The sequence below is a fragment of the Schistosoma mansoni genome, chromosome 2, assembly GCF_000237925.1.
Source record: "Schistosoma mansoni strain Puerto Rico chromosome 2, complete genome".
Lineage (NCBI taxonomy): Eukaryota > Metazoa > Platyhelminthes > Trematoda > Strigeidida > Schistosomatidae > Schistosoma > Schistosoma mansoni.
This window is the reverse complement of record NC_031496.1, coordinates 15,574,028-15,599,722: the sequence shown is the minus strand read 5'-3', so window position 1 is coordinate 15,599,722 and position 25,695 is coordinate 15,574,028. Positions and strand designations below refer to the sequence as shown.

At 36.5% G+C, this 25,695-nt stretch overlaps 1 protein-coding gene across 2 annotated transcripts; it reads right to left on the bottom strand.

The window, feature by feature from the left end:
• Positions 1-1,808: 1,808 nt before the first annotated feature.
• Positions 1,809-20,311, bottom strand: Smp_012350.1 (venom allergen-like (VAL) 11 protein; the record flags this gene model as incomplete). Of its 2 annotated transcripts, XM_018795830.1 has the most annotated exons (10): positions 2,068-2,249; positions 4,851-4,931; positions 7,904-8,045; positions 11,067-11,165; positions 12,480-12,569; positions 13,585-13,653; positions 18,491-18,591; positions 19,646-19,846; positions 19,971-20,042; positions 20,077-20,311. In XM_018795830.1, 10 exons carry the CDS (start codon positions 20,309-20,311, stop codon positions 2,068-2,070), a joined length of 1,272 nt encoding a protein of 423 aa, XP_018650104.1. The 2 variants fall into 2 exon arrangements, with proteins under 2 accessions (XP_018650103.1, XP_018650104.1); XM_018795831.1 differs by lacking the exon at positions 13,585-13,653 and having other exon boundaries at positions 1,809-2,249.
• Between the last annotated feature and the right edge of the window lie 5,384 nt (positions 20,312-25,695).

Here is a 25,695-nt window from a genome sequence, read left to right as displayed (position 1 = left end):
AGAACAGTGGTGGCCGCAGAGGACAAGTCGCGTTTACTTGCTAGCTTCTTTGTCGCTACATCATGTCACGTTAGGGATTTTGCTTAGTTACTTCTGACCATGGACTAACATCTGCGATGAGCGACTGTCTGGCATCATTTTTAGACTCAACAACGGTTCACGTCTACAACCTCACTCAAGTACGGTGCCACGACTGTCAGGTCTTGTAGCTATAATTGACTGGAATCTGCAATAGACATGGGCCCATCGTCCTCAATATATAGCCTGTCAGAAGAGAGGAAACTAGTTTGTGATAAGTATCAATTAAGTTTGACTGGAGGGAAATCATAATGGTCTGTACATAGCGCCCATACAAGTAAACGCTTGCTTACCCGTTATGAGGTGCACATTGTTCTTATAAAAGCTTCAATTTACAGTGGCACTTGAATTTTTATGTTCTCATCGACATAACCATGAGGGACATCGTTTTGGTGAGAAACTAGTTGACACGTTTTCAAGAGCCATCCGAGTTTTTTTCTCCATTTCATGTAAGTCACTTACACTTGACTGAACGTCAAGAAATAGCTGGGTTTTTTTTACGGAATACCTTAGTTTCTAAATTCTAATGAAGATTTGAACAATTTGCAAACCGCGTATAACCAACTAGACAGGGCTAATTACGGCTAAAAAGAATGGAGTATTTCTGGTTATTATTTCGAGTTTTAAACTACGAGGAGTTATACGTGAGTCTTTTAAGACAACAAATAGGATGGTTTTTGACTCCCCAAAGATGCAAACAAATAAGGCCAAGAGAAACCAATATATTACCGACTCCTTATGCTTCGGAAAACTCCCCACAGATGATTCGCCACCAAATTTTCGGGTTCACGCATAAAAAAATTCAGAATACCGTATTACAGCCCTCATTAGTTTGACCTAGTGAGATATTGTGCAGATGCAGCTTGGTACGAAGCAAGATGTACCTCCATAGTACAATTTTCTTTGCTGTTTCATTTGGTAGAGAATATATTCGAAGAAATTTCCTGCATTTCAATTCACATGTATATTATACTTCTATTACTCCAGCAAGTAACTAGTCAGAATGAAGTTTGTGTTGTAAATTTGTTCCATAAACTTAGGTTTTCATCTGATTACATAGCCCACCACTTTTTTCCCATCTGTTTTGACTATATTTTGAGATTTTTTTATTTGTGTGCGTTTTTGTTCTAGTTACCAAAAATAACATGAACGTAATAGTAATAAATTTGATGCTCACTAGCTTTATTTAACTTACAAATTGTCATATTAACAAATAGACGCAAAATTACCCGAAATATAACTTGGCTCTTCTCTGTAATTTATATAGTTTTGATAATCTCTTTATGAGTGGTATCATTTTTTTTAAATAGAGGAAGGAATATTTGAGCTGTAACAGCTTTCGAACAAAGCTATTTTGTATGGTTAAGATCATGAGTCAATTGCAGCTAGACCACCATGGAAAACCTGAAGGCACTGGGCGGCCGTTTCGTCCTATTGTGAGACTCCTCAGCAGCGTGCATCCACGATCCCGCCTCGCGGGATTCGAACCCAGGACGAAACGGCCGTCCAGGTTTTCCATGGTGGTCTAGCTTCAATTGACTCATGATCTTAACTATATAAAATTACTAAAATCTCCACAAAACCCCCTTGTAATAAAGCTATTATGATTGAACTTCAATGAAGTATAATTGGTAATTAGTAAATTCAAGCGAATTGTCTTTATGTATTGCAAACGATAGTTTAAAGATTTATCATCTAGAAATCTCGATGTAAAGAGAAATCACTGTGTTACAAGTATATTAATTTATCTAATATTCAATGTTTAGAATAATCAAAAAAATTACTGATACATTTCAAGTAGTATAAGATTAAAATGAATAAAACAAAAAGATTATCAAAATTATCTAGATGGTGCATAAAATAACTTTTTGAAGAAACATGATAATTAGAAATAAAAAAAATTATGAATTCAAAAAAGGTTTTTTGGAGAATAGCAGCATGCAATGAGATATATTTGTTCATTAACTGTTCAAATTATGCGCCTGTATTTTACTTGATAGCTTTTTTAACATTATTTTGAAATTGACTAATCACATTCCCTGGAGGATGATATAAACAAACTAAAATCATTTTTGAATCTTTATGCAAATCCTCTCCTGATTTGTAGGATTGAATTGCAATACCAACTCCAATCCTTTCAGAACTTGACCATACTATTTGAGTAAAATTACCTAAAGCAATTAACATGATGATCAATAATAAATGCAATTCTACGTAACAGCTTAATGTTTTAGTTCTCAGATATAAACAAATGCAATTTCTATATAAATCAATGATACTCACTAACCAATAATAGGAAATGACGATGAAATTAGTCATGTGATGGCAAAGACTTTTCATTCAGCCACTAAACAGTTACATTTACACTGTGAAACTTAGAAATCCATTATTTCACCCACTAAATAAATTCTAGTGTCAATACACATCCATCGAAAGAGCAACGCGGGCATTTTTATGTTACATAATTCAAATGACATCAAGTGAAAAATCGTACTGGCATCTAGTATTATTCTGACCTTGAAAAATCGAGATGCAGAATAACGTATTTTTGGGACCATATGTAGGACGAAATTAACGCCAACTGGTGAAGACAGGGAGTTCTCGACGTAGCTACTTCGGATGACAGTAGTTCACCATGAGCCCTAATCCTACCAACAGTAGTAAAGTAAAAAACCTTCAGTGCGTTGATGAACTTGGTGAAAAGTACAGACAAGAGATGTTTGTTGTTCGTCGTATCTTATCACTCAAACTATAGAGAGAACTTAAGAGACCTATACTAAGTTAAACATTAGTGTTAGCCCTCCGACAATATACTTATAACAAAGTAAATGAGACTTATTGAATAGAATTAACTAAGTTGACAAACAAACAGGTTGACGATTCTCCAGACTAATTATTTCATAGACTACAAAAGATCATTGAAGAGGATTTTATGTTTATGCAAATGTAGAAACAGGGCTTATATGAGAATTTATTCAAGTGTAAAATAAGTGCACTTTTCATTTTGCACTAATGATAAAAGCAGCAAAATTCTCACACAATAAAAAGCTTATGAAAACTGGTTAAAATCGTACTTCCAATCGGCTAAATTAGATCTGACATGGTTTTGGATTATCTTGCTGTTTATATTATCGACTGCAATTCGATCAGTCTTGGTTAGCACATACATGGGTATCTTGTGTGTACTGCCCCCAAATGCCCTGGTACGGCCGAGAGTGGGGAGAGTCTGCTCTCCCTCTCGAAATGCTCTCATATGGCCACGCGAATATATAGCTTCTGCCAGGGAAGTTTTACTCACTGACTTCTCGTGGCGGGGGTGTTGTTCACGAAAGTGAGAGGACGAAAAGCGAATGTCCGGCGCTTTAACCGGGTAGGTGGATGTGGAGGATCCACCTAGGGGAGTTGGAAAACCCTGATTCCAAACCAATGGTGCACATGGGCTCCATTATCCCTGAAGGAACGAGTGGCGTATGAACCAATTATTTGGTCACCGGCTACCATGGGACTGCATCTCCTCACGATGCCCCACTGCCTTGTGGATCAGATGTTTAGGTCAAAGGCTCTGGGTGTGGCCCCTTAAGAAAACCACCTGCTTCAGTCTGGGCACCTGGGCAGTATCACAGCTGTCACACAAATCGAATGAGATTTGTGAGGCGCATATTTATCTGGTGCTTCCTTGTACCAATATTTATGTGTTTAAATAATAATAAATAAATATTGCTTTGATATAGCCATTATTTTATTTATTTGAACACATAAATATTGGTAAAAGGGGGCACCAGATATATATGCGCCACACAGAATTGTCATTTCATTTAATTGTGTGAGGGCTATGATACTACCCGGGTGCCAAGACCGAAGCAGGTAGTTTTCTTAGGGGGCCACAGCCCGAGCCTTCGACTTACAGGTCTGATCCACAAGGCAGTGGAGCAATGTTAGGAGATGAAGTCCCATGGAACCCGGTGGACAACGATTGATTCATACGCCATTTGTTCCCTTAGGATACTGGGGCCCGTGTGTACCGTTGGTTTGTGAACAGGGTTTTCCAACTCCTCTAGGTGGACTTTCCGTGTCCACCAACCCGATCAAAGCGCCGGACATTCGTTTTTTGTCCTCTCAATTTCGTAAACAACACCCCCGCCGAGAAAAGGCAGTGAGTAGGACTTTCCTGGCAGAGGCTGTATACGCGTGGCCGTGTGAGGGCATTTCGAGAAAGAGGGCGGCCCCCCCCACTCTTGGATGTACCAGGGTATTTGGGGACATAAGCTGATATAGAATAAATAGAACGTGGCTAGCATTGAAGTCCAGGACACGCGTTTCGTCCTATTTCGAACTCGTCAGCAGGATGTACCTGCATTATAGAGTTGGTGTTCACTCCGGGGACTCGAACCCAACACCGTTTACTTCAAATGCAATCGCGTTGGCCAGGTGATGAGTCCAGAATGGGACGAAACTCTTGTACTGGATTCTAATACCAACTATATTCCACCTATTTTATAACTAGATTGAGTTCATTGCTCTAGGATAATTACACAAGAAAATTTACGGAAAGATAAGGTTCTAATGTAAATAAGAAATTTGGTAATGATATTGCTTCAAATAACATTCTTGAAATGAAAGGAATCTTTTGGCCATAAGCAATTGAGTACAAACATACTAACGATCAGAATCATGATATAGGAATCTGAGAAAACTATAACCATAGATTTAGCAAAAGTTTATCAAAATGCGTAAATCACACGATATAAAGTCATCAAGTTCATACAAATTACCTATGCCTTGAATACTATCCGGCTCAGAGTTAAACTTATATTTTCCCGATTCTTGATACCAATGTTCAATTAGGTCTTTACCTTGATAAAAAAGAAACAATCTGATTACAAATGTACTTGCTAATAATATTCATATATAAGAAGCAAAATATCAACTAGATAAATGAAAACAAAGAAGACAATGTTAAAAATGATGTGAAACTCACCACTCTGGATAAGTAAAGCAATATTACCAGGGTAGGTTTAGAGTGAGAACAAACTGTCTTTGAACAAATAGAAGGGTTTTAAATTTCCGTTTGGCCAAGGTTCCGAAAAACTTAAGAATATACCCTAGACAACTTTTGTGCAAAACCACAAATGCTGAATTAAGGTCAATCTTATAACCTGTTTCAATTATCTGTTTAGCAATAAACAACGATGGATGATTATCATCTGCTTCGATTATGTCATTTGATTTTATTAGTTTCTGTAGCCACTTCAGTAAATCTTCAAAGACCCCGAAATTGCAAATCACGGTTACTCCTCCCAGTGTATATGTAGCCACAAACTTACACGTGATTAGATTATTTCATTCATTTACTTGAACACAAATATTGGAACAAAGAAGCCCCATATGATATATGGAGCACACGATAAAAATGGGATTGTGAAGAGACAGAGAAAGGAAGTTGAGTATAATAAAAAAGAACAAAAATGAATAGAAATTAGTGTATGCAAGTGAAGTAAATATAATAATAATTATCGTTGTAATAATGGCAGAAGCACTTCAGTTAAGTAAAATACAACCAAAAAGGATTCTTTAAGTTAAAGAAGTTACTTTTACCTTTATAAACAAAAGTACAAAAGGGGCACTTCTATTCTGAGGCATGTCTGATAACGTCTCAAGAGACTGGGTTGCATTTCCCCTGTCACTTTAATCAGGGAGTCGTGGGGGTCTAACAGATGCCAGTCCTGTACACCTTTCGTACCACGACACCATGTTGTAAAATGACCACCTCTCCATTTTTCCGACTAGTCCCAGTGTTGGCAAATAATGCATTATGTGGAATCGCTGGGACGACATTCGTAAGATATGCCCAAGCCACCGAATTCGATGTTTCAAGACAGTGACATCAATTGAATTATCGTCGCTGTTCCCGGACACACGTTGCCGAACCTCTGTATTGCTAACACGGTGTCGCCACTGGATGTCAGCAATCCTTCGAAGAAAACGATGTTCGTACACAGAGTCGTCCAATATTTTCAACTCGGAGAGGCCAGTTTCTGCAATCAAAGAGCAAAGCTGCTCTCACCGACGCATTTTAGATCTCAACTTTTACAGCCAGACTAATATTATGAAGGTGCCAAAGATATCCCAGATTGGAATAAGCCGCTATGATTTTCACTATACGTGAATTGATCTCATTTCTCACGCAACCACCGGTACTTACACAGCTATCTAGATACACGAACGTCTTGACTACTAACTGTTCACTACCAAGAGTGAGTGTAGGTACAAAGTTCTATCAGTCTTGTATAAGTAACTTGCATTTAGAAGGTGCAAAGCACTTGCCATACCTACGGACACTGATTGTTAACTGATTAAGTGCGCATTACATATTTTGGGGTATTATCGCATAGTAAGACAATGTCGTCTGAACACTCAAGGTCGGAAAGTCTTCCTCCAAGTAACACATCCACACCACCATTACCTACATCTATCAGGGCTATTTCCAGAACGTCACTGATTGCAAAGCTGCGAAGAAATGGTGAAATCGGGCAACGCTACCTAACCTCACCGCCTGGACGAAACAATGAAGAGAGGTAGTTGTTTCCCCTTACTTTCCTTGAGGTATCTGTGTATACAGCCTTCAACGATGTCAATACATTTCTCAGAAACGCCCTTCTTCAATAGACAATCCTAGAGAACAGTCCTGTCCAACGAATCGAAAGCGATCCTGATGTTAAGATGATTCGAAACGCATCGCACTAATAGATCGATCACATAGTTATAATAATCTTCGTCTTGTTATTACACTACTTAGATTTATCAAAGGGACTAATTGTTTTAAATATCTTATGATCACTTTTATGACGAAAAATGCGTTAGCCTTTTTCCTTATCAAAAGTTACCACAACTCTTCATTATTATGTGATACCTTAAATTTTAAAGGTCTTGCAAGTGCGATGGTTCATATTTTATTTTAAAAACAGTTTTCTCTTTAAACCAATATTAGCTAGAGAACCACTGAAAATAAAAAAATATTAGGTTAATTCGCCAAAATATTGGACTAGTACCGCTCAACAGTGAGCACATATTACCTCATATTGAACCAAACTGAGAATCTTGAGACCTCACAAAAAGTACAATACGCCTAAACAATATTTCCAACCTTAGTCGATTTGTAAAACAACACAATTCTTATTCGTCGCTAACAGTGAGTCGGTATCTTGCGCTTGACATGGTTAATTCCATAAATAGTAGGGAGCTGATGACTTAAAAACCAAAATTTTAGGTCACTAGTTGGTGAGGTAGAATTATCTTACTGAATATTTTGATTCATAACGTTACGTGGTCTAAATAATCTTATTGGACAATTCACCAATCAACACAAACATTTCAATTAATTTCTTATTGTAATTTTAGGTTATTAAAAAAATACATTGAAAGTAATACATTTGATAGATAGATAGTAATTCTTCAAAATCAAAGGCCAGATTGTCTTATAAACCACACCCAAGTCAGATATGATGCACTGTGAGATTAATAATCATATTTATTGTCGATTCGTGTGTTATCAGCACAAAATCCATTTATATTATCCTATTAATTTCGTTCGGTCATAGCAATACTTCACATCCTATGGATAGAACTTTCAGAAATCCGTTTGAAAGCTAATTATAAGTGAAAAGACGATTAGAATTTACTTACAAGATTTGCATCATGCGAAAATAGTTATACTTATAAGAAGTGATCTAATTAAAGAAGTGCCATTTATCTGAACACACAACAGAAGACAATATGGAAAGTGCACATAAAAAAGATGAAAAGTTGAACAACTAATTTTACTTACAATTAAGTTCCATTGGTCCATTCGACCAGCGACTTCCCAAATTTTCACCGACTTTCATACCACGATAAACATATCCACTATTGGACAAATGAGATTGTTGAAGCAAATGATCAGCCCATTGTTGTGCCATATTCGAAAGATTCTGTCACAAAATAGGGAATGTGTGAAACTTCAGAGTAAGTAGATGTAGATACTACTTCACTGTTTCACGAGTCTCAAGATACAGCTATAACTAAGATTTGATCAAGGAAGGAACGAAAATGGAGCAAAACGACCTTTATTATTTACAGTTTTTGTTACTCAGTGACGGTCAACCCAATTCTAAGAATAACATCTGGATTTTGAGATAGGCGATGAGTTGAATGGGAAGGGAAAATAATATGACCTTCTTGATTGGATATTTATACCTATCAAACTTATGTTCACAATACCGAATCCCAAAACCGAAATCAAGTATTTATTCTTCTTTGAATTTTTGTAATAGATAGTAAACTATTTTGAGTAAACTATGGTGTCTTTCTAACTAAGTGCATCAAACGATAGTTGAGTCGCCGAAATAAACTGACATTATTTTATCACGCACTTAACAAGCGCTATCTAGCATAAAATGAAAGACTTTACCATACAGAACGAAGCGTAAACAAATACTACTATGTTCGAATCCAAGTTATATCTAATAAAATCTCGAAAGAATTAACCGTATGATCTTAATGACTGGATTTGGAGAGTTAGGATGGACCAAAAAATCTGCACCCGACACCACAATCAACTGGTTATTCCCTTGCTTCTGCCATTCAATTTTCAAACCAAAATCAGTTTTAAATGTGAAACATCCAGGGTGCTGCATGTAAATTGAGTCCAAGATATAAAGAAAAGTGTTTATAATGGCCTTATTTATTGGAAAACAAAATGTATCATAAGAATTACACACCTCCAAGTACTGCGGTGACTTATATACTGTTATCATAGAATGAAGATAATCCTTCATCGATAGGAATGATCAGTGACAGACAATCTTAGGATATTCCAAGATTAGTGAGGCCATATTTTACAAAGACAGGAATAAAATTACACATATTGAAGCATCTAATATCTGAGAATTTTCATCCAAGTTAAATTGTGGAGGTTTAAATGACGATTTGGACTGGCACATTATGCCTTGAGTTTTGTTGATAGAATAATGATTTCGTCTGTCACACTTCCAATAACGTCCACATGACTTAAAAGGCACTCAAACCCTTTAGATACTTTCATCAGCTTACCATTAAGTTTTAGAGCGGATACCTTAAAACCTGGTGTGAAGGAAGCCGAATATCCTACTTAGAGATTATAATTACTAAATGACTTAATGAGATTTAGTTAGCCTCTATGTTATTATAAAGCGAGACTATATAGACTATGAAACGCAGCTCATATCCTCCGAACGGAGATTTACACCACTAACATACGCTTCAAGGGCTATTCTTTTGTCGCATATAATATATATCACTTGCTTACCTACCCCTTTTACTCCTCGTGGAGGAATGTAGGTCAACCACTAGGATTCCCCAGACAAGTCGATCATGTACTGTCCTTTTCAGTTGTTGTCAGGTGCTATTCATCCTTTTGGTGTCTGCTTCCAATTCTCTATGCAGTGTGTTTTTTGGTCATCCATTTTTCCTCTTCCCTTCAGGATTCCAAGTTAGCGCTTGCCTCGTGATGCAGTTTGGTGATTTCTGTAATGTATGTCCTATCCACCTCCAGTGTATTTTCCTAATTTCCTTTTCAGATGGAAGCTGGTTTGTTCTCCTACAGTAGACTGTTGCTGATGGTATCCAGTCAATCGACGTTGAGTATCCTGCGTAGACAATTATTTATAAATACTTGTACTCATTGATGATGGCTGTAGTGGTTCTCCGAGTTTCGGCTACATATAGTAGAACTATCTTGAAGTTCGTATTGGAGATTGACTTCGATATTGGTTTGTAGCTGTATTGAGTTCCATATGTTGTTTAGTCGTAGGAATGCTGCGCTTGCTTTTCCAATCCTTGTCTTTACGTCTGAATCGGATCCTCCTTGTTCATTGATGATGCTGACCAGATACATGAAAATTCCTACTTCTTCCAGAGTTTCTCCATCACGTGTGATTGGATTGGTGTTCTCCGTGTTGTATTTGAGGATTTTACTTTTTCAATTGTGTATGTTGAGGCCTACTGATACAGAGGTGGCTGCGACACTGAGTCTTCACATTCATTTGTTGATATGTATGATATAGAAAAGCTAGTTCTTCTGCGAAGTCCAAATCGTCTAGCTGCATGCAAGCTGTACATTGTATAGAGGAGTTACCATGAGATGAGGAGGTCTTCATAATCCAGTCAGCCACCAAAAGAAGTAGAAAAGGCGGGAGTAAACAGCCTTGTGTGGCTCCGGTCATCACGTGTAACGTATATGTTAATTGTCCTCCATGTACAACTTTGCAGTGTAGTTCGTAGTATGAATTCCGTATGATATTGACGATTTTCCCAGGTACACCATAGTTTCAAAGAAGGTTCCATAAGGTTCTCCTATCCATGCTGCCAAATGCCTTCTCTTAGTCAAGGAAGTTGATATATATATATATATATATATATATATATATATATATATATATATTCTGATTCATTAAGTTAACGTTAATGGTACCTAAGTAAAACTGGAAAACATTGGAAAACGTATTCATGGGAAAAATCTTGTTCAGTAAAATGTATATTGAAATTTATTTACAAAGAAGGGACTTCCTTTTCTATATGTTTGACTTCAGTATCTTTGGACTCACTACAAATGGAATTCATAAGGTGTATCAAAGCAATGTGTAGTTTGTTACTTTCACATCAACTTATGCATGACCACTCTATGGAACAAACTTGGGATATTCACGTCTCGCAGAAAGTGAGGATGACATAGTTGTCTATCAAGGATAATGAAGGATTATCGGGCTATATTATGAATTGACTGAACTTCGAAATGTGAACCAGTTGATTCCAGTTCAGTGGTATAAAGCCCAAAGATCTGTAGCAAGAACTAACAAGATTGTGAGTATTCTCTTTGTTTACAATTATTTCTTTTAGAAATTAAAAGCGAATAGTAAAAGTAATATATTAATTACTCAGTAATAAAGTAGAAAATGAGAATTATATTAACCTACTTGATCAAGTACTAGAGGATTGGAACCATGTTGACTACGATATTGATTATGAAGTTGAACAACTGAGTGAATAGATTCTTGGAGTTTCTTGCTATTATCCTGTATAGACACATAAACATTGGTATAAAGAGGCACCAAATAGATATGAGTCACATAGAACAATGTTATAAAGTCGTTCTAATACTAGGTTCATATAACCGTTATATATGCAAGGTGAAGATCAACCCGACTAACAAAAAATAACTGGTAGAGTCCTAGAATAATTAAATGTTATAAGAATTTAACAAAAAACAATGAGGGAGATCAAGAAATCAATGTCCTTACACAAATGAGTAGCTTACAGTACACTGGGAAATTACCATTATCGCTCATATTATTGTATAATTCACATTATACAGAAAAGTACTTGTCACAATAGTACAACCAGATATGTTTCACACGAAATGAGATAATATTGTGGAGAAATAAAAATGAGAAAAGTCGGACAACCAATCAATCAATAGGCATATTATTAATAAAAAGATATAGTTGGAATCAGACCATAACTAAGATAGATTTCATTTAATTAAGAGAGGCAGTTTACTAATTATGATGAACACGACAGAAAATCACGGAAAGATCGCCCGTGGACTCAATTATGAGTCAGTTCTGGTACTGTCTCAATTCACTGGATTGGACAAAGAATAAGGGCAAGACAGAGGGCTAAAATTCAAACAGAGAGACGTGTACTTGTTTATTGGGTGGATGTTGTCAACAGTTTTCCAAGATAAACTGTTCCCCGTAATTAACCTGGTATTCGTACTGCTGAAAGAGCTTCACATTTGACACACCTCTCAAGTGGACCATTTATCCCATAAAAATACTGTAAAAGTAGTTATTTATAACGACATTCAATAATACCATCAACATTAAGATAATAATAGTTTTACAAAGATTTGAAGAGTAAATTAGCCATCCGGCAACTTTAGTGAAGTATTTTGTCACAAAGTATGATAAAAATAGACATTTTAAAGCCTTTAGATACTACAAAGACACTTTTCTTCTGATAAACTGACCATATTATCACTTTTGAGTCGTCACTAAACCACAATCTAACTGATTTACAATACCGAGATACTGTTCGCCATGGATTGGCTTTAGCTGAGTGAGTTTTACAAAGCAATAAAGGACTTAATATATGTTTCATTCAATTTTTTAGACTACTCAGTAAAGCAGATTTATAACCTTACAGCGAATTGAGCAGTAAATACCATCAACTTCACAAACTTTGAAAATAGCTAGTAAAACAGGCAAAATTATAGAAACAACACGAGCAATAGGGAGATAAATGTTTATTTTTATGAAAAATTGTGTGATTACTATTAACCCGACTGTAGTAAAAATGGAGGCTCGTAAAACATTTTCTAAACTCACAACTAAATGGCCGTCTGGTGAGATACTTGATTTCGCTTTTTTCTGCTCTTTACAAGCATCTGTATAGACTTCGTTAATACATCGCCTTGTCTACATTAAAAGAAATGGACTCTTTAATACTTGTTTAAACTCAAGAGAGTTACAAAAGTTATCATTATTCATCACGTGAGATTAGAAGAAAATAAAGTGAAGGATGCAACACATAAATTTAGAGAAGTGAAATGTAGGAGAATCAACGTTGTAAAATTATTTAACAACTTTATTAATAATGGAACAGAAACATAACAATATTGAAAAACATTTCTATTTCAAAAGTCAATTCACTGACAATTTTAAGCAACTAGTTCATTATTTGCTCATTAATATGCATCTATCAGTTTACTTGCTTAAGTGGAGCAGACTGTATTAACCGCACAAAGAGAGCTGTATCAAAGCACAGCTCCGAATATTACCCTGCCTGGCTATCTAAAGGACTACAAAAGTCAATCTAAAACTTAACCCTGAAAGATCTAGTTAATCCTGGTCACTCTGCTTCACCAGAATCCTTCTTCAAAATTATTCATACAGCCAAAAGAATTGGCTCAAAAAAAATACAAATAAAAAAATGATGTGCAGTAGAGGCTACAGCTACTCACTGATTAAAACTTCACCCTTGTTTATGAAGACAGTATGTTTAATCGCGCATCCTACCATGGCCTTAACCTTTCTTTTTGTCTTCCGTAATCCATCGCTTTTATCTACTTTCTAATTAGTTTTTACAACTATTAATAAACCGTTACTACAACTTATGACTATATTGCTCTTGGTGGCTATCAAGTGCATAAATTTCTTCACCTCATAATTCTCGTTAAGCGTTAGAGGATGTTATTACATAACTTTTTTTCAATATATGACCTTGATAAAAAATTTACGACACAATACCACTTTATTTTTCTTATTGTATAACATCATCCTATTTTACTGCTATTTTTAGCAAGTAAATTGATTATAAATACGATTGTAAGTGAAATCGTTAAGATTTTGCTTTGGTGAATTGTCTCTATTCTTTTTCGATAACACAACGAGCCTCTCTCGCAACGTATATAAGAATATAAAAAAAACTAACCCTATTGTTAAAACAACAGGAGAAATATTCCACTTTTTTACCTTGACCGACTAAATACAATTTTTTATTCTAAAAGGAAACAAAAATATTCAACTTATTGATTATACTAGCGACTCGTAAGTTAAACAGACTGTTAATAGGCTGTAACATTCCATTACTTGAACTAGCAAATGCTATAAACAAAACCGCAAATAAATAATATTGTCTAAACAAAAATAGTAGGTTAAAAATGTCATTGAAAAGGAGTAAAAGAATGTTGCATATCTCTTGTACAACAATCTAGATGGTTAATTGAAAACGAGAGAATACAACTATACATTCAACGGGAAATGCTGTTTGGGATAATATAAGTATTATATCGACAAAGAAAAAACTACACTTGAATCTAGTATCTGATCCATAGTCGTGATGTGTCTGCATGTACTCAACAATCCCATACACTATACCAAAGATAGACTTAAATAGACTATATTGCCGTCAGTCATCGTTGGAGAGGCTTAATGGAAGACTGCCGCTCGTTCTGGAATACATGCTTAGACTCTGATCACGCTCTAATACAAGTAGGCATTCGCTTGCACCTCACTGGACGCAGGAAAGCCATATTAAGAAGATCCATTTGAGTTGAACTCAGCGGTGAAAAAGCCTAAGGTAAATTCCAGGGACAACTGAAGTCACACTTGGGCCATTTTGAAGACGAGGCTGATCCAGATGTTGCTTGGAAAGACATAAAAACAGTTGTGGAAACAGCAGTAACATCTATTAGTGATTTGAACCAAAGGGTCACAAAAAGCTAGTGCATTTCTGCTAAGTCTATTACACTGATAGACTCTTGTAAACTTACCTATTCAGGCTCCAAACACGATAAAGAGCGTAAACAAATCAGATCTAGTTTAAGCAAAAGTCTAAGGAACGACCGTGAGAAGTGGTGGGTAACGAAAGCAGAAGAGATGGAAAAGGCAGTGGCTGTAGGTAAAACAAGACAGTTTTTCAGACTAATAAAATAAACCGGAATTAAGAAGTCAAGTGTGGGCGAGACAATCTCGGGAAAAGTGGACACTCTTATCTTCTCTCAGCCCAGACGTTAAGAACGATGGGCGAAACACTTTAGAGAGCAGTTTAGCTGACCTTCATCTACTCTACAGCTACCCACCATTCCCAACCAGCCTGAATGTTACATTGAAGTAGGCACCCCGACTCTAACTGAAGTTCAAAAGGCTATTGGTAATCTGAAACGAGGAAGAGCAGATAGTCCAGATGGATTAACTCCAAAGATCTTTAGGGATGGTGGTCCAGTTTTAGAGATTAGTTTGACGAATATTCTAGCCAAAATCTGGGAATCGGGCGTAATCCCACGTGACTGGTCGCAATCACTGATCATCCCAATATATGAGAAAGGACTTATTCATCCTATGTTAACCATAGACGAATTATATAATTCTAGCCTAAATAATTATCAGACGCTCAACAAAGACTCGTGAACAGCAAACACGAGGAAGCCGGGCTGGGTTCAGACCTGGTCGTGAATGCACCGACCACATATTCACCATTCGTCAGATTTAAGAACACAGGCATGCTTACCGACAATGATAGTTTTCCTTAACAGCAGCATTCAACTCTGTAAACCGAGAGGTTCTGTGGCAGTGTCTGTCATTGAAAGGTGTACCTGAGAAGTACATACACCTTGTGGGGGCTCTTTACTCGAACAATACCTGTCAAGTCAGAGTTTATGACAAACTTTCATCTGATTTTGCAACCTCAAGAGGTGTGCTTCAAGGCTCTCCACTATCTCCATTTTTGTCCAGCTTCATCATAGACCTACTGCTGGAAACAAAGTTCTCGTCGACCGAATTTTCAGGAATTGGTCTTCTACCAGGAGGTCCACTTATCGACTTGGAATACGCAGATAAAATGCTCCTGTTTGGTGAAGACGCTGATAATATGCGAAGTATTTTGGTAGCACTGAGCAACAATGCCGAGATGCTTGGGATGCGTTTCTCCCCCTCTAAATGTAAATTGTTGCTTCAGGATTAGCCCGAGTCGAACGCGTCAACAACGTCACTTATCTTGGAAGTCTGATCAGCCCTAATGGGTTGCTGTCTAATGCAATCTCTGAACAGATTCAAGAACCTCGTTTGGCTTTTGCCGACTTACGTCACCTATGGCGAAAACGAAGTATCCGTCTATCAATTAAAGGACGAGTACACTGAGCAGCAATTCGTTCTGTTCTACTTTACGTCTGCGAAACGTGGTCATTAAGGGTGGAATATACTCGTAAGTTACTAGTAATTGGTCACAGATGTCTGAGAAATATTGCTTTCATCTGCTGGGATCACCGGGTAAGTAATAGTAAGGTTAGACACAGGGTATTAGGGAATGATGGTAAATCAGTTGATGAGGTTGTGAATCTTCATCGACTGAGATAGTTGGACCACGTATTACGCATGCCCAAGCACCGACTGCCATTGTGTTGGAGACGGATGGAAGAAAGTTAGGGACGGCCAAACCAAAACGTGGCATCAGTACATAAAGTCACTAACCTTTGGTTTGAGCCATGTTGGTAGGTGCAGACCAATTGGTTGGGGTCCGCGCGACTATCGTAACGAGTGGCTGGAGACTGTGGGTGACATGGCTCAGAATCAATCACAATGGTGTAGGTGTATACACTCTTTGTCTTCCCTTAAACCGTGAGATTGAAATTACTTTACACCTTTCTTTCTACGAACCAATTCTTTCTTCCTGTATCATATCCTTATATGCGATCTTGTTTTATACACTATCATTGCAGTAACTGCTTCGATGAATTTGTTGTCTATCTTGTTGTGCTAATAAGGTATGGAAACTTGGACCAATGAATACATAAGCCTGGTCCTACTTTGTAGGTGACTGATTGACTCGACAATTGGTTACCGTTTACTTTCAAATCTCCTGATATATATTCAGAATTTCTTTTAAACTAGACTCTCGCTTTTCTTCCAATGTGAGTGGTACACGTAGAAAAATAAATGCAGCTGCATGCAACCATAAAATGTCTCGTTTTTATATTAAACTCTCTGGATAGGCTTTTATGTCATGTGAGACCAATGAATTGACGAAAAAAAGTTCCAGTGCAACGCCGAATCCTAGTCAAAGACTATTCTGAGAACTAAGAACGAATATTTAGCTAAAATTTTCGTTTATGGAGATAGTGTTTAGTTGTGAAATTTCATCTATTGACTTTACAGGGTAACCATTATCGGTTAAAGTTCTAATCCATTTATCAATGTCAGATGAATTTTCAGAACATGGTCTACTTGACATTTGGAACAACTATTTAATAAAACCTCGTTTACATGAGATTGAGCAAAAGCAAAGCAAACATTGACCCATCCAAAGAATTTTAGATTAAACACAACACGTAAGCGGTCCATATTCGTTTCTTGTCGTTCTTAAGTTCAGGAAATTTATGTTGCCCGGACACTTGTGTCCACACATAAATTCTAAATTTAAATGAATAGAATAGTAATTTCTGAAAAGTTGAACATCGTGGACTATTATCACACATATAAACATCATTGACATACGCAGAGTAAATCTATGCTTGCTTTATTACAATAGTACAATGTATTTAATCGTACTAGCATTAATTTTTTCAGGAAGTACCTACACGATGATACTTTCCTATGATAGTACTATTAAGAATCATTTCACTAAGAGCTGTCATAATTACATAAATTTGTGTCGTCTTTCTACATCATTTATAGACAACTCGGATGACACAGCAATTCAATCACAGTAGATTTTCAAGAAGACCAAATATGCTTAAAATTATTCCACCGCATTACGTTTTTAAACTTTTCTCGTGAGGTACAATCGGGCACGAGCGAGCGAGGTCATGAGGAATTATTTAAATCGTCAATTTAAGCTATCAGAAAAAGAATTTTTAAGACGGACTTACAAAGATAAAACATGGGTTTTCCTGATATTCATTTGACCAAACTAGAATCACAATACTTATCTTTATGTCTTAAATATCATATTCCACATGATAGATGAAGCTGAATCGATTACAAATTTCTGTCCTTGTCTTTTGATACATGCATCATTTAAAACATCTAGTTATATAAATTTTCAAACACCTAGAATTGCACTGACACTTTTTTTCGTCAATTCATTGGTCTCACATGACATAAAAGCCTATCCAGAGAGTTTAATATAAAAACGAGACATTTTATAGTTGCATGCAGCTGCATTTATTTTTCTACGTGTACCAATCACATTGGAAGAAAAGCGAGAGTCTAGTTTAAAAGGAATTCTGAATATATATCAGGAGATTTGAAAGTAAACGGTAGCCAATTGCCGAGTAGTACTACATGCAGGCACACCACGATTATGGATCTAACAGTAGATTCAAGTGAGATTTTTTCGAATGACAAAAAGGCAAAACAACAGTAAACTTCTATGTTACGTAGGAGAAGTAATAACTTGTCATCTCAATCCTTATTTTTGTATACAAAAAGTAAGTCCAGAGGGTATTGGGCTACGAACATAAATACTAATTAGAAGTGCTACAGAATCAAGTGATAATCACAAGTTACAACTGTAACTCACTGGGTTCAAAATATTCAAATTTCACATCTCAGGCTAAACAATCAAACCTATACTAGCTGTTTTGATCCCCGAAAACTGGTTGAATAATCAAAATTCACAAAACAGATGAAAGAAAGCAGTCTTCTTTAAATCACTAATTTAGACTTACATATTAGTGTTCGACGTGATAGTAAGATATAGTGCTTGCTATTTCCGTCAGACTCATTATCTTAGTTATAATTTGGATTAACTAAGTGTTAGTGCACAACAAGATTTATGGAAAAAAGCAGAAATAAACTAAGGAAACATTAAACAACACAAATGACGAGGTGAATAGTACCTTTCCTTTATCATCAGTCAAGTCAGAGATCTCCCTTCGAACACTGTACTGTTTCCCATCACTTTCTGTCAGTGTTTCAGTAATAACTGTCTTTGGGGTATCTGAGGAAGAAAAACATGGTGATTCGATAAAAACAAAATTACTCAACTAGTAAGTAATATCCCAGATAAAATGGACTTTCTAAATTTATTAAAACATAAACAACTCAGTAAACCACATCAAGTCAGTCATCGTTAATGTAGAACCCGGGAAGAATCCTTTTCCACACTTCATATCAACCCAGTAAGACAGAAGATTAACAAGGTGAAAATAAAGAATAGATATTAGTTGCAGAACTAATCAAAATTTGAATATGAGAGGTACAGTTCGAAAAGAGGTAAGATCCAGGGACGAAAGGTTAATAAAGACGTTTAACCCAAAATTTAGAGAAAGGTGGAAAGTGAATTTAACCACTCCCTATGACCCAATTTTACATGTTACTTACCGTTTCGAACAATCGGCTACAAGTATTGCGTGGCCCCTAGCCAAGAAGTATACACCGAGAAACATAAACTTTTAATCGATTACTTCGTGGATTGACATAATGTCTTGACTTACCCACCCTTAGCTCTCACCTGATCTTCTCTTATACCAACTTGAAATGCACATCCGAGTAGGCATTGGTTGTACACGAGTCAGATACATTTTAACCCACTCAGTAGATGAGGGTTTACATCTTAATTAACAAACTTTTTCTTTTTATGCAGTACTCTAAGCTTAATCGTACTATTTCTCGCTTGGTAGTGCCACCATATGTGGCCAATAATACGAAGATACATTTGGTAAAACATTTGCAGACAACCCATAAACTCATCGAATAAGCAAACAATAAGTTTTAGTTCAGCATAAGTAACATAAGTGAAAGGTCCTGCTTATTAGGAATAATGGAGGCCCTGAAGCCGTTTGAATGTTAATGCTTAGTGTTGAGTAAATAAATTCACTAGCTTGTTGATAAAGTCTTTGACTGTAGCCTTGCACAATCTGAATGTTCATTAGTGATAAAGAATCTTTTCCTTTTATGGTAATGATGTCTGCCTCATGAATTTCGGAAGAAGTAAAACTCCACTACAGGGTTTTATGTTGAAATGAAAAAGAAAATACAGAAAGAATACTTGCCATTATTTAAAGCAAATGTGTTGCGTATTGGTTGTTTAACATCCTTCACTGACTTTTTTGGACGAAAAACATTCTCCAAGTAACGACCTAGTACATTTCCTGGAGGACGATAGTGCGCTACAACGACACATTTTCCAGGACCACAGGCTTTACCGAAGCCAACTTCACGAGTTGAACTCCATACCAGTTGTGTAAAGTTACCTAAAATGTGGGAAATACTTGTCTGTTTAGGTGAGAGAATAAAAGTATGACGTGAAAATTTTAGGGATGAGACTGAGCTCAAAGTTAACTTAAGTATTTACAAACGTTATGGTACGTAACTAACCTGCAGGTCCTTTACCGTTTTCATAATTATAATTTTCGGCATCTGAATGCCATGTATTTACGACTTCATGACCTAGATAGTATAAAGTTGAAACATAAATGATAACCTTGCATATCCACATGAGTTCCTGTGCTTGTGCGCACACTGATACTTTCACCAACTTCACCTCGACTAGAAAGTGGGCTATTTTTTATCCCATCTTCTGACAATAGTGCTTCGGCCCAATCCTGGGCCGTTTTATCCAAGGCGAGACTATGTCGTAAGGCACATACACCATGAAGAAGTCTTTTTTCATTGTGCGCTCTGAAACAATCTTCTCTGAAGTCATCTAGACGACTCATCTACAGAAAAACACCAAGATAGATTCACATCTATAAAGAGCGTATAGAAGATTACCCACATTGCATAGCTTTACTAATGTCTTTTCGTTTACTGATATTACTAAGACAGTTTAAAATAATAGTGTAATGTCATGAAAATAAGAATTAGGATAGTGCGATGTTTCATTAAACCCACTGACCATAAATTATAAATGACTAGACTACAAGATCATGTCACTGTTCAGTGATAAAACTATTTCTAGTAACCAACGCTATTAAAGCGATTCGATCATGAAACTAGCTTATTATGAAAATATTGTGGAAAATGAAGTGGAACACTTATTTTCTGCTGTTCCATTTCAATTGGGTCAGTTTGAGAATTCTGATGGAATATAGTAAATTCCAAGTCTACAGTCGAGGTTTTGCTGCTAATTGTACTAGAATTGCGAAAATAATCAGGCGTTTTTCACCAATAAATAGCACCATCGGTAATGCCATTTTCCAAAGATTTTGAAACATGCTTCATTTACAACAACCTAACTATACCTATCGTGATATTTCTGATGGTAACTCAAAAACAAAGCACATATGTGTGGACTCAATATACGAAAAGGCCGTGACGGATCAGACTCGAATAGTTGTCTAACACGCTTTGCATAAATGAATACAGATCAATGAAACAACAAAAACTAACCCGACTCCATGTTTAACTTCCACGAATAAAAAACTATTTGTCGCCTAGTCAGCCATCACGAGTTAATAACAGTCCGCAAATCATTTTGAATACTAACCGTTGCATCAAACATATTGTCGTCTAGTTTCTATTCCTGTTACTAACCCTCCCTATTAGCCTTATCTTTGTATGTGCGACCGACGTTTACGACTGGAGCTTATGGACTGTTATTCGCAGCCCCCAGAAAACGTGTTTTTGGTGTTCGAGCCTTACGTTTCAGTGACCAAAACTTACAAATCCTAAACCACTGTGTTCCCAAAAACAGCATGGAGTAAATACATATGGTAAGTCAATCAACATCTAACCAATGAGGAATGTTGGGACAATTTATACAAAAAACTCCACAGTAGCTTCTCATGGCCATGCAGATATACATAAAGCAATAAGAGGACTTTTCAACTGGATTTCAGCTGAAGGCAACATGTGTTGCTTATTGGGAATAGTATATCAGAAATTCAAAAGGTGATAATATGTACTACTGGTTAGAGTTGGAACTAGAACAAACGATGCAGCAGCTGAACAGATCACATCACCCCATATTATCGATACAGAAAAGCGAGACATACGCTACCCGTCCAAGAGAAAATATATAGACTTCAGTCACCATGTTGTTTATGATTAACTTCGTGCACATATAGACAATAATGAATAAGAAAATACAGTATAATTACTACCCAGTAAATCCAGAATATAGATAGTTCGGATAATATTTTATATACTTCATGGACGAACTAAAAAAATAATTTGCATATGCGAAATATAATTGGCGGTTGCCAAGCAGATAAGGATACACATCTGAATGATACAAGTTCTAAACTACTTTCTTTAAAACGGCTTACATTTTCGAAAAGTTTCGTATGAGATAACTTTACCGTGGATTAGACAATACAGTTAGCTGTGTTTTCCCGTACGTCTGCTGGTCTTAATTAGATTTCGATGTAATTTTGTGTATTTTAAACATTCTTTAAAGTGAGAAGTTTTTAGTTAAATGGTCACCTCAAGTGTTTTTACGAGTGAAAATAAAAAAGAACCACAACGCAATACCCCGGAAATTCCAGCTGTTTATAAATCACTTTCTCAGATAACCTTGAAACTTCACACATTCAAAGTACTAACAGTCGTAAAAACATGTAAGACATCGATATCGAAATTCATGATCAATTTATAGTTTCATGTTGGGAGCTCAGTATGTATATAATGCGTTTCTTTTGAAGCTCCAGACAACTCATTTACTTTCAAGCTATGTATCAATTGTTTTATCGTAGTAGGCACACGAGAAAGCGTAGCACTGTTATATCGACTGAAATGTGGCGAATAAAATATTGAACTGTTTGTAGTGTACCGTGGCCTTAAGTCCTTAGTTGATGGGTTTCCTCATGATGAAATGAAATTCTGAGGACGTGCATAGTTTACATCACCACATCTCAAGTTGAATGCACTGACTTGCAAACCAGATAATCTTTACTGACACTCGGATTTCAGTATTTTCTGTTTGTCAGGAACCATTTCCTTCTTAAAAGAGATGGTCCTATGCAAATTATTTTTCACTCGTGGAGAGAAAAGACTAGCCATTGTAACAATTATATTTAGTAATTTCCTGGTTTCTTATTTGAACACAGGTTCGCCTTGTAGCGGTAAAAATTTCCCCGAAATAAATCGTTCTATGTGTCTTTGTCATTATTCTTAACCACATTAGTTTTACTGGACACACATGGCTGAATGCACTCAATCGCGCATCCTCAATTAGAAAGGTGTTACGTGCAAAGGAACTGACAAACTCCAAATATCTGTGGCATATTTAGCCTTGATTGTTGGGAGGCCGACATTTTGAAGAAAATCCAATAATTTCACTATGAACCATTATTATAAATATAAACTTTTTCACCGATTTTTAGTATGTTTCTTTTATTTAAGCATTAAAATTGATTTGTTTGTAATTTCGATCTTCAATGTAGATTGCAACTTAGCCTTCCAATTGTCATTTTACATATTAACTCTCGAAATTTGAGTATTTTCGTAAAGTTTGTTACTGTAAGGATGGCTCGTTGGCAAACTCAAGGAAGCCTCGAGAAGCTCAGAAAGAGTCGAAGACATTCCACCCAATCACCGCGATAGGAACATTCTACAATGTCGACGTGTAGCTTCCCTATTGGGTGAATAAGGAGGACCCCCTATGTGCCTATTGGCTGTCCGGAATGATGATTTACTTTCAGCCAAAACTGTAAATACATGAGATTCTTGTTTTATATTTGACACTGTGTTGGGAATAATATTCGTACTTACTAGTCTTCTATCTTCTCTCTTGCGACGTTGCGGGTTCGATCGTTCAGTTAGTCTAGTAGTACGTAGCATAGCAAGAATCTAAAGCTCTAGATATAACAGTTATCATTGTTACTATTGTTATGCAAGACAGTACTTTTTATTTTCCTAACTATACAACTGCAAGTGAACCACTTGATTCTCTGAAATTTAGTTTTCTTGTTACATCGTTGGAAGTAGTGAATTTCTCGAATATCCATGTTTTACATAAGTTGGAATAGGAAGTATTAATAATAAAGACATTAATGTATTTTCTTTCATGTTTTCTGTCGAGGACAGAACGATCTCTTCTGTTCCCTAGTTGGAGTGGATTGGAGACTTTTGAACGTCGTGACTTTATAGTCAGTAGGAAAATATGGAACGCAGTTTACTGACTGCGGTAGACAAATGGACCATCATTGGCGATTGCAAGGTGAAGGTGTTTGTGATAAACGTCAATGTCTCAAACATCTTTGATGTAGTCAGTCACACATGTATTGTCAACGTGCTCAAGTTGCTGTGTACCAGTCACTACTGACGAACTGGTTTCAGTTATGTCTAAACAATCCATTTTTGATGCTCAGAGTAGACTTTGCGTCTTCTCAGGCTAAAGAATGTCTTAGTGGGGTCCCTCAGGGTTCAGTAATAGAACCTCTTCTATCTTTGATCTGTATGACTAGCCCTCCTCAGAAACTATATTTCTAGTCGCCTAACTTTGTTGACGACTCCAAACTTTGGAGAGGGGTTAATAACTAAGATGTTAAGCTAGGAAGCAGATAGATCAGACCAGTCAACGTAATTAAACGGGTAAAAATAAACCTACATTCAACACTTGAAATTGTAAAGTAGTCCACCACCTAAGACATGTTTCAAGCTGTATGTACGACTCAAGAGATTCACTGACAGATTTATCTCAATCTGAAAAGGATCCAGTCGTATCGATACACTGTGATCTCGAGTCTTGCGCTAATCGTAACAAAAATGTCTCGAAAGCGAACAATGAACTTGTAAATTTGGAGTCCATCAACGTCAAGTTTGGCAGTGGAAGTTTCCACTAAGTTTGTTACGGTTATATTCAGCTTCATTTATAGTACGAAGGCACAATGTCTCTTGTTTCATTCCTGAGGGATAAAAGGTATTCATATCCAAACCCTATAGAGAGCGATGTATGGAATCTTTGCTCAATATAGTGTGTAAGATTTATGAGCGACCGCTAAATGACTTACGGAATCCTAAGCACTCCTGCATAACTAGAGACAGTGTAGAATTGTGGTCTACTTCGTTATTAGCACTAGGCTAATAATAGACCTAATCCTAAAATTGTGGATTTTTCATGTTGTAACCGCCTAATCTTGCTTGGAAGTCATTTTATTGTCTACACTCACAACAGATTCCTTTATAAGTTTTTTATTCATATATTACTAGCAAGTTTAATTTGTATTTTCTCTCCTTACGATGCTCCACTGCCTTGTGGGTTAGACCTCTAGGTCAAAGGCTTGGGGTGTGGCCCCCTAATAAAACCACCTGCTTCAGTCTGGGCACCTGGGCAGTATCTCAGCCCTCACACAAATCAAATGAGATTTGTGAGGCGCATATTTATCTGGTGCTTTTTGTACCAATATTTATGTGTTTAAATAAAATAAAATTTCCAACTGAATGTAGATAATTTAAACATTCACTTATTGTTTTAACTGTTTGGTAATAATTTATGTGGTCAACAGTATATTTAGATTAATTTAAAGTAGCATAAAAAATACATAACTTGAAAGCCGCATAAAGCTGTTCATATGAACTTTACATCTGCTCGGTATTTTTATATAGTCGATGGGAAATCTTGGACCTAGGTTTTGGATTATTTAGCACTTCCCAACAAGATCTACCCGTAATCTCTGAGGAACTTGTGCCCCGGGGTTGACTCGAACTCGCATCACTCGGCTTCACAGTCCAAGATATTACCTCTGAGCTGTTCAGGACATGAAACTGTCCTTCCGTAGGACTGAGCCACTTACAACTGATTGATCACCGAGTAATAATCAGCTTCATGTTTGTCTAGTCCTTTTGGTGCTGTTTGAATTCCGCCGCTTACCATCTAAATATAGTGCACATTATGTCAAGTCACTCACACTAGTGTCCACATTGCAACTTAATCGATTAGCACTAAGAGGACTTGACAAACACAACGTTGGTCGCTACCCAGTGATCGATCAATTATAGACACTACACCTCTTGTGTATAAACTAATAATACCTTTTTCGTCACTGACACCTTGAGAATTTAAACAAAACCTTAGTTCAATAGATGAGAATTTTGTGCTGAAGTAAATAAATTCAAGCGGTATGTTATAATCCGTATGCGACAGTCAAGTCAGCGAGTT